The sequence below is a fragment of the Lacerta agilis genome, chromosome 2, assembly GCF_009819535.1.
Source record: "Lacerta agilis isolate rLacAgi1 chromosome 2, rLacAgi1.pri, whole genome shotgun sequence".
NCBI classification, from domain to species: domain Eukaryota; kingdom Metazoa; phylum Chordata; class Lepidosauria; order Squamata; family Lacertidae; genus Lacerta; species Lacerta agilis.
The window spans coordinates 56,734,618-56,745,478 of NC_046313.1; the positions used below are offsets into that span (position 1 = coordinate 56,734,618).

Genomic DNA, 10,861 nt, shown 5'->3' on the forward strand with positions numbered 1-10,861 from the left:
TTAGAGAATCTGTCCCTTACCATCTGGAAACTACTCTCGTGCATTTTGTTTTAGGTCTCCCTTGCCAGAATGAGATGAACAGAATTCAAAAGCTGGGCAAGGGGAAGAGCCTGATGGGTAAGTTCAGTTACTTGCCACTCACTCATTTAAGCTGCTAATTAAAGCTTCTGTTATTACTGTGACGTTACATGCTGTAATAGGGTCCCAACTGTGTGCTTGTGCCACTTCAGGAACTCATATAAATAACAGAACATCAGCCTGTGCTAAATGTGTTCCATGACTTGGCATACTAGCTAGCATTATGCAGAACAGAGACTGTCTTTCTACTGAAATCTCAAATCAGTTCCATTAAATTGACACAGCACATAGATTGAGTGTAGATTTATTTCTTTATTGTTTGACAAATCCACAGTAAGAAATAGGCTTATTGGATCTTCCCCTCCCCTAAAGTATAAATTGCACTTTTAAATGTGCTGTAATGATACACATATTAAGGTAATTTTGGTATGTTGGGCACATAATGCCATTTGGAAGTTGAAGAATCCATCTGTTAAACTGTAGGTGTATAATACTAACAGCTTTGGACACTCTGTGGGCTTAAATCTGTGGATTTCAGTGCATTTCTCTTCCACATTAAATAATTCATATTTGAAATCAAATAATACTTCCAATAATATACAGTGAAATTAATACAAACATCATTCTAAAGCAGCAATACTGAAATGCATACATAAATTGAAAACCATGCAAGTAGAAAAGGAAAGAAAAATCATTATGACACAAAGGATATGTGTGGAGAGGCAGCATTTGTACTTTTTAAAGCCTTGAAGTATCTGCACAAATATACTTTGCCTGGGGATTCTTATTGAAGGTGAGGCAACACAGCGTGGCAGGGCAAGTTCCCCCTCCTTTCAAGAATATTATTTTCAAGTACTCCCCTCCCCCAGGAAACATTTGGAGGTAGTAATAACCCTGATCCGTGTGTGTGTGGACAGAAGGCAGGTTTTGCTTTTATTCAGTTGTGCTCCTAAGAACAACCCGTTTACCCTTGTACTCCATAGCTCAATGGACTCCTTTAAGGACTGAGTTGGTGCCATGTATATGTTCCTGCTTCCTTATCTCAAAGTATTCCTCCCACAAAACAGGACTTAACAATGAAAATAGTGTAGAAAGGTATTCCATTGCTGTTACTAGGGAGCTACATTAAGCCCATAAGGCAGTCCCATTATTCATGAGATCAAATTTATTCATCCATATAGCCCAGGGGCAAACTTTCTTAATGGTCATTTGCAACAAATTGGTAGACAGGTAACTAATGCATGCATGATATGATACCTAAATGAACTGCAGTTATAGCTGTCATGACTCCTGCACCTGGGTCCCTCACACTACCACGAGGAAGATAACAATGAGGAGGAAATAATTTTTGCTAAGACACTCATCCCCTTCCCTCGGGCCATCCTGACCTGAGGATGTAGCTCTTCCACATTCCTTAGACCTATTCCTTCCACAGCGCAGGTCAGCACCTGCAAAATCAGACAAGGTCCCTTTAAATCACCACAGCCAGCTCCTCAGAAAGGTGGAGCCTACATAACACCTCAGATAGGCCCAGAAAGCATGGCTTGTGGGAGCTGGATACCTTTATTGACCTACTGTGTTTACTTGCTTCAACCTGTTTCCATTCCCCTGTGAGTCCCAACCCGTCAGAACAGAATAATGGCACCTGCCATATATATGCTACTTACGGTATTTAGAGAATGCCTAAAATAAGGCTCATTCAAAGTCACAGGTAATATTTTAGGAGCGTCCTAATTCCAGGTGTATTGCTGAGGCCCAGTATCTCCTACTCCCACAGGGTACTATGGGCAGGAAATGACTAACGACAGGGCAGTGGCTGAGCATTGCTTCATTTCATTTGCTGAGTCACAATGGATAGATTTTCATGCGTGTAGATTAGCATGGTGGAGAGTTACAATTTCACACTAATTGGTACTCTAGCAGCATTAATCTCTTATGTTGCATAACCCAGTCTACTTTGGCCAGCTTGATCCTCCCAATTCTTCTGTCAGAATAAATCCCATCAAGTTAATAGTGCTTGGCCTGGCCAGTTGAATTGTTAGGTAACTGTAGTTTATGCCTGTGCTGCATTTCTAGTCCTCAGCATTATTTTTGTCCTCTTGTCTGTACTACACGGGTTTAGTTAATGGGAGGGAAGGATCTTGTGCAGTAAGGAGACAAGGAAAGAGTGGACAGCAGATTCTAACAGCAACAAAGGATGGCAAGGGCGTCTACTGTAACCTGGGCTGAAGCTATGCCATATAGGGAATAAGCAGCAGCAGCCAATTTTGACCAAGAGGGGAAGAGATTATTGACTAGCAGAGTTGGGGGTTCTAGGGAGGATTAGAAGTGACACAGGTGTAAGAAGAAAGATAGGTAACTGTAAGGTCCACTGGGAGGTTGCTCGTGAGTAAACAGGCAAAACTCCGTCCTGTCTTTTAGCAGTTTTATTGTGCATACTATTTACAGTGCAGAGCTACAAGTTCATGTCTGTATCAGTCACTCGCAGAATCCGGGAGTGGCCCCTTCCAGCTGTGACCCCAACATAAGAGTTTTGGTATACGAAATCTCCGCCTCCCCTCCTTTCGTTTCACCCCTCTGTGCATCTGGGGCGATAGAAATGGTGTGACTCCCCCCTCACCCGCTGGGCGAGGGGAATGCAAGGTCTCTCCAACATCCCCAGAGCCTCTGCTCTCCAGCCTCTGAGCTGCCTGCCCATTCCCACTGGATACATTGCTGCTTCCTCTGCTGGAGGAGGAGGTGCTGCTGGTCAAGTGGGGTCGGGGCTCTCTGTAACATCCCGAGAGCCCTTCCACCACCCTGCGCTGATCTGGGGACAGTTCCCTGACAGTAACAAAGATCTGTATTTCCAAGGAATTTTGGAAATGAATTCAGTAGGGGTCATTTCACCTAAGTTGCAGTAGTAAATATGGTTTGTGACAAACTGAAGATACTATAAAAATATGTAAATAAGTTGAGCGTGCATCTGAAAAAACCTTATTGCAGCAATGTTTGTTAAAGCAACTTTGGCTGAATTGGAGGGGGGTCAGGAGGGGCTAGATGCAAAACAATTTGGCTAGCATAATTTCAAAGATGTGAGCTAGGGGAAATGATAGCCAGTATTCTGCTGCATCTGTTACTGCTCCAAACGATATTTTTATGAAGTGAAAAAGAAAAAAAGAGCTACCACATCAAAAACCCCAAGCACCACTTTCTCCTGCTCCTGGCATAATATGAATGGTTTCTTCTTCTCCCACAAAATTGTCAAATTGACTACTTGCAAACAATGTACCAATTGGTGAGGGCATTTCAGGGCAGCCCCATCAGTGGTACGGCGGCAGTAAACAAAAAACAAGAAGGGGCTAAATATTCCATCTCCATTAGGCTCTGGATACTATTTTGTAATCACAGATGCTTATCTTCCATTTACGCTTATGGTTTCTTTCATTAAATATTTTAGGCCGGTTACTTTAATAGACAAAAATTAAAAAGTTATTTTCACTACTATTACCTTTAAAATTTAGGTAAAATATAGAAAGATTAATGGTTAGATATTTCAAAAGGTTGTTTTTTTTAATTGTGTATCCCATTGAATAACTGAAGAGGTTGAGATGGAAAACCCATTGACTTCCGATGTATAATAAATAAATAAATGTAATTCTCTGTATCTGTCTTTTATACAAGTAACAGCATAGCAGTTGAGCAATGCATTTCCTTCATTTCCTCATCCATGTGAAATGGAGTGAAAATAGCCCTTTTGATGTTATGTGTGCACATTGCAGAGATGCATTGATCTACAGAACTGGTGAAGGAAGCCTTTTATTTATTCTGAGTAGTAAATCAAGTAGTATCTCGCTAACAAAGGTGCTAGGTATTTTCTCAGATATAGCCAGACCCAGTAAAAGTCTGCTCTTCTGTGCCTGTAACAGAAGCAAACAGTAGAGAATGGAAACTGCTATATAAAACCTATGCTCAATATTTATCTAACTGATCTTCAAGTAGAAGTGGTTTGTTTTAAATTTATGCAAGTACATTTGCGCTGAATCCGTTGAAACTGATGGCAGAAATATCAGCTTTTGTGAGAGAGGAACGAAGAGCCACAATGTTGCACAGAACCAGTTGTTGTCACTGCACTTCTTATAAAATGAAGGCACTTCAGGGGTTGTTCCCCCCCCCCCTTTATTTCAAGATAACAATTTGAATTGCAGCCCTTTTGCACCCTCACAATCTCTTCTAAATGCTATTTGTGTTGAAGAACCTTACTGGCAAAAGAACTGATGGGGTGGGGGAGAGAGAAACAGTATGCCTGGCCATTTCAACCTGTTGTACAAACAGTCAAAGAAAGCCCTCCTTAAACGTCAGGGCCAGACAAATGCAAATTTATCTTCCTGCTTAGCTCTACAATTACAAGTATTTGTATTATTGACAAGGGCACCATTTGGTATCCCTAGGAACTTTCATTCCACGGTGCAATGAGGAAGGATATTACAAAGCAACTCAGTGTCATGGAAGTACTGGGCAATGTTGGTGTGTTGATAAGTATGGAAATGAGATAGCCGGCTCAAGAAAGCAAGGGACTGTTAGCTGTGGTGAGTAATGACATGCTTTTCTCAGATAAAATAAGAATGAGTGTTGTGAGAGCCCTTGCCTGCTGCTGCAAGCCTGACTATGAGTCTACAGAATGGCAAAAAGAGAAACCTATTAGCCATCATGACAAGAATCTTCAGGCCTTCATATTTATAATACAAATGTGCTCATACAAGTAAGCTCTCTTCCTGAATAAGTGTGACAATACAAAATTGGCAAAAGCATTTGATTTTTTTTCTCGCCAGCTTACAAACTGCAGTAGTTTGTACTGCTAAATATATATATATATATATATATATATATATATATATATATATATATATATATATATATATATATATATATATATATGCTGGTTAGGAAGTTATTGCAGGCTGATTATTAAAAAATCCAAATTTTAAAAATCAACATGTTGCTCCTTGCAACAGAAAGCACAAAGTTAAGGAGTCCTGTTCATCAGGGCTGCCTTTTGAAAGGAAGATTTACCTGTGATATAGATTGCATTTCCCCCATGGAGGCTTAATCTGAACAAACAATTGCTGCTGAAATTACCCCACAAGGAGCACATGTACACATAATATAAATGTGTGCCATAGATGGCAATCTCTACAGCTCTTTATACAGCTCTTCTAGTGGAGAAAATGAGTTTATAATGAAACACCTTGGCATAAGAAAAATGTCTTTTTGGAACTTTTAAAAGCCAAGTCCTACAAACATGTAGGGATGGAGGAGAATTACATTTGGTCTGCATTTTTAAGTAAACTGACCGAATTTGTACCTCCAGGAGAACTAATACACAGGTCATAATGTAATAAGACTTCAGATTTCGCAGTTTCTCTGAATTTTGCAATGCTGTTCTCAGCTCAAAACAACCCAGATGGATTTTTAAAATGCATATTTTAGGTAAGTTTCTTTATAAATGTGTACATTGAGATAAAATGCATATTTAAATATGAATATGGATTTTTGTACAATTTAAAAAAACAACAACCACCCTACAGACTAATGCAGAAGCAGGATAAAATAGAATTACTATACACCTCTACAGGTTCGCAATGCGGGAGCAATCAGCAGTGGTGGGAGCACCAAGGAACCCATTGTTTGAATGCCAAGGATTTACCAAATTTGAAAAAAAAACAATAATCTAATGTACTCACAAGAGTATATAATGACATCATAATAGCAAGGTGTCAGTTTCAATAGCCTTATTATGACTTAAGACAAAATGGCACCTGAAAATTTGCCACCTAATCGTCTTTGGCTGCCCAGAAAGAACATCAAGCCTTTTATATATTGTATGTGTTTGGATTATTAATGCATTTGGATGACTTTGTATGGTTTTATTATTTTATTGTTTAAACTTATACCAATAAAGGTAAACAAAAACCATCAAAACACAGAGTTAAATGAACAAGTAAAGTGACAAGCAAATCAGCCTGGTTATTTTGAGGCAATAGAAATGGACCTTTCCAAATGTAACCCCTTATTTGTCTCAGCTGGCAGGACCACACCTGGCACTATGAGATTTTCTAGGCCAATTTACATTCCAACTTTTTCTGGACAATATCAGGACAGAAACAAAGATATCACTTGGTGATGTTTGTGGTGAGGTTTTTATGAGGTACGCAATTTACTGAGACCACCAACTCATTTCAGATCTCTTCGAACACTCATCAGATGGTGGTGTCTTTCAGTCACCATTGACCTGGAATGGATTTGAACCAACAATTTAGAGATGTAAGGTTCTGTCTTCAGCTATTGCTTCCTCCTGAAAACGTGTGGTTTTGTGGGTGTAGTAGAAGACTGTATATTACTTTGAGCACTTTACTGTGTAAAAATGTATTATTACTATTTATTTATTTATTTTATATATTTTTTTAAAAAGCAGACATGTTGGGGGGAGGGATGAATTAAGTACAGTAGTTTAAATAATGAGAACATTGACATGTTTTGATAGAAAATTGGGCTTAAAGTATAACTCTGAATTCTTCCTGGTTACAGAAGAGGAGCAAGAAACCTCAGGGGATTTCGGTAGTGGTGGATCAGTGATATTATTGGATGATCTGGAAGAGGAACATGAAGCAGCAAAAAAGGACCAAGAAGGGAAACAGAAGATCCATGTAAGAGCAGCTAATGATGATGATGAAGACGAAGATGACGACAAGGAGGATGAAATTGGCTATATATGGTAGTTCCCATAACTCTGAGGACTCATGTTTTGCACAATATCACAAGTCATTTCGTATCTCTGCAATGGTAACTGAAACATCAGGCATTGCATATGGAGCTCAATCTAAACCCATTTGGGCATTCCAATATGCACACAGGTATCCCTTACAATTGAGCTTCCCTTTCACTTTACTGCTGGGCTTACTCCACAAGCACAATGGAGATGAGCATGCAGAGCTGAACCTGACATTGAAGTGAACTGGGAAGACCTTTCACATGTGGGAGCTCCTTGCACATGTGGGACTTGGCACACTCATGTGCATTGGAGCTCTTGTGGCCAGCAAACTGCTGGATGGAAGCAATTACCTGTATCTCTCTACTCAATTTAATTTAGTACACTGTGTTTAATTTGGAAGACAGCTTTCCCACCTGACTAGCTATTTTTTTGCATAATTGTAAGCTATGTTTTATTTTACTGACATGGTGACTTTCATAGCTTAATCTGCTCACATGCATCTTTTATAAAAATAGACTATGGAACATAGCAAGAGGGTCAGCACATCCAAGCACTGGGCTCTTCTGATGTTACCAGAACTGAAGTTTTCAATTACTTGATCTTTTTTAATTGTGCCATTTGTTGTTACTACTGTGGTTTTGCTACTTTAATGTTAAAAGCAGGTAGGGTTGGGGTTTTTTCTGTCTCGCCATCTGGAATTTGATTGAAAATATCAAAATCGCCTTAACATTCTGGTTTGGTTACCCACTGGCTTTAAGTCAGAAATAATTCGATTTTAGTTCCCCCTCGTTTTTCTTTAACATGGTTGGCAGAACCACAGTCTTAAATTAGCAGAACTCAATGAAAGTTCTCCCCCGCACCAGTAGTGCAGGATAAGATCTCAGATGACTGTTTATGTCATTAATCAAAATTAGTTCACTTTAAGTTAAGCATCATGATCTTGATGATTGGTATAGTATATGCACACAACTTTTAGCAAAGGAAACAAGCCTGGAATGGCCTTTCAAAACATGTGAAAAAGGAATGCTTTGCAAATGCATTTCTTTACAATCGTTTTTGCAGGCTTGCAAGTCTTGGATTTTGCTTTGATCAAGTTTGCACTAATGCTATGCAAGCTGCCTCTGGTTCCTGGATAGCATACCACTGGTTTTGCTGAAAACGCTTTTTCTTCATTTACTCTAAATGAATCCTCATTTGGAAGTGCTGAAGCTGTCAGAGGCACTAACCATCAGCAGTAATACGCTGTCTTCCCTTTATTTTAAATTGTTGATATTTATTTGCTCTGTTTTAAAAAAGAAAACATCTTTAGGTAGTTGCGTTTCTGGCTAATATCACTTCTGGTTAATATGACATGTAATACTTACACATATGAACCAACAGAGAATGTGATTAAAATATTCCACCTAGTTATATCTCCATAGCAGCATCTCATTATTCCCCATTGCCATTCAGTGTGGGGAAATGAATTTGCCATTGCAGACCTTTTATTATGTTAGCTGTCCACGCAAGGACAAAACATGATGAGCATCTATGATTGGTTGGGAGGGAAAAGATGGATTTGTAACAAGCCCCATCTTTTTCTCATTAAATGGAAGGAAATAAATGCCAGATAGGTCTTAAATTCTGCAAACACTAAGGACCATACCACTTTTGTTGATCAGGGCAATTATAGTGCTGTTATACCAGAACTGAACATGGCCTGTACACTTAAAGAAAGCTTATATTTCTGTGAGAAAGTGCTAATTTTTTAGTGTGAATTTCTATACAGTTTTCAGGCGGCTGCACAATGGCATCTATCCTCAGACTACTGTTTGCTATGTGTGATACTCTTGTTTGTTTATGCCTTTTGCTTCTGGTGTGATGAAGTCTGGGGTTGCTGTTTTTTAACAGTTCATTTTAACACAAGGTCTGGTTTGTTAATGAACCCTTCAAATAGTAATGCCAAATGTCCTGATGTTAATATTACATTTCAGTTTGTTTTAATATTCCCAACTAGTGCAGCCAAAATTTACTGGCTTTGTGAAATTATGATAATATCCAGCTGAGAAGTTACCTCCCAGATATACAACTTTAGCCTGAAACCCTGAGCTCAGTGGATTCCAGTAATTAAATAAGCTGGTTGTCTTTTGACTTTTAAAGATGCCACTGCTACAATCCAGAAATGTACATCATACACACTTAAAAACCTCTATAGTTCCACTGAAGAAAATCCACACAATTGCTTTGGCCTTTCTGTCTTCTTTAGCCATAGTGATGCAAATAGTGTCCTGTGCTGTTGTGCTTAAAGTAGGATCCAATGCCTGGTGAATAAAGCCATTGGGCTCTGCCCTAATTCCCAGTTGACCTCTATTTCAATCCTTGTCGAGGAATGCACTGTCCATTCCTTGCTATTATAAAAGAACATAGTCTGTCATGTAAGGGGGCAGTGGATGCTCTGCTCTTCCTCAACTTTGCCCATCTCCAAGTAAAGCCATGTAGCTATCCTTAATAGGCCAGCTACAACACACTATGGGGTAGGGAGCAGGTATACAACCACTCCACTCCTGTGAGTTACCATGTTCATAAAGCACCTCAGAGTATCAACTAATGGCATTGTTATCTAGAGCTCACACTTGAAACTAAGTTACACGAGAAAAAGTGATGTTAACCACTAAATGTTTTAAGAATATGGGTTTTGTGGGGCAAACTATTAAGCTGTATTTGGACACTGGCTGGACTAGTATACAATAAAAGTCACCTACTGTAATAATGTCCAATTAGAAGCTGCAACATAGCTATCGTTTTCACCTTACTGCTTACCTACTTAATTTAATAAAACCTGCAAAAGTCAAATTCACTGTGGTTGCAGAGAAGTGCTATTATCTTTTATATACTTACGATAAAGTTTCCATTTGGCCTTTGTTCTTGCTACGCACACAGAGCAGCGTGAATGCAGATGCTTTCTGGTGAAGTCCATCATTGCTGAGGTGTGTGTGAATATTGAAACCACATGGTTGAGGCCACTCACATGGGTCTTTCCCAACTGATCTGCTTTCTTCAGCTCCAAATCATAGCCAAGTCCTATTGAAATCAATAAAAAAAACTTAAAATAGCCATACCATACCTAACCTATTCTACTGATTTCAACAGGACACAGGATACATTTAATTTCTGGAGCAGTGTGTTGTTTTTTCTTTTAAGAATCATTTCAAATTCTTTCCCAGCAATTCCCCACTCCCAAGTAAACCCATGATAATATAGATTACTTCATACATATCGGTATAGAATTCATTAACAAAAGTGAAAACAGGCAACGTCCTTAGATTCAATAATCTCCCTGAGAGTTAGTACATTTAAAAATAAGCTCTTAAAAGACGAATCAAACTCAGTTTTGTCTGCAGACTATTATCCTCTAAAATTATTGCTATTTGATTTCCTGTTTGTCTGGAGAGAAAAATATTAAAATCAGAAAAGGGTGAGGTACAAAAATACAATTTATTATTGTAACTAAAGGTGGAAAACCTGAAGCAGCAGCAATTGGAGACACTCCTACAATTTTGTCAGATTCTCAATAGCATTTGGAGGAAAAATGAATCCTTTGTAGTAAAGCCCTTAGCAAAATACTAGAGCAATGCCAGAGAAGCAGAATGAAGTGGTGCCTTCAGAGGCAATGAAAAGTTGCAGTGTCATCTATTTCATGATGGCTCAGCTTCACCGCCTGTTGAACCATTTGTCCTCCCCTTGCCCATGTAAGATTCAGGAACTAGGAAAAGATGGCAAAGCTACATGAAATTTGACCAAGCAAGTCTCACAAGCTTTTTTGTTCCATTCTGCAACAGTGCAGAACTAACACAATCCAAAGCCACGACAGGTTCTCTTGAGTTCTCTATCAAGACACAGGAAAATTTGCTGCAATTCATTTCTCATTACATTTTCTGGGGGAGAAATAATAAATGTACCTACAATAATGGCTGACCAAGACATTAATAGGCCTCCTGTCCTCACCTCTGTGGAAATTACTTTGTTTATAACTTCTAATGGCTTTAACCTCTA

The 10,861-nt window shown here is 38.9% G+C and overlaps 1 protein-coding gene across 4 annotated transcripts in view; it reads left to right on the forward strand.

Annotated features, from left to right (window-relative positions):
* The window catches only part of SPOCK1 (SPARC (osteonectin), cwcv and kazal like domains proteoglycan 1), a 384,074-nt gene extending 376,889 nt beyond the window's left edge, over window positions 1–7,185 (forward strand). For 3 of the 4 annotated variants that reach the window (XM_033140153.1, XM_033140152.1, XM_033140154.1), the window contains 3 exons: window positions 55–117; window positions 4,509–4,646; window positions 6,646–7,185. In XM_033140153.1, coding sequence (XP_032996044.1) covers window positions 55–117; window positions 4,509–4,646; window positions 6,646–6,836 — 392 coding nt within the window. In that variant the 3' untranslated portion in view covers window positions 6,837–7,185. Of the gene's footprint in view, window positions 1–54; window positions 118–4,508; window positions 4,647–6,300; window positions 6,382–6,645 lie in introns of all 4 variants that reach the window. The other variant, XM_033140155.1, reaches the window with a different exon arrangement.
* Window positions 7,186–10,861: the final 3,676 nt, after the last annotated feature.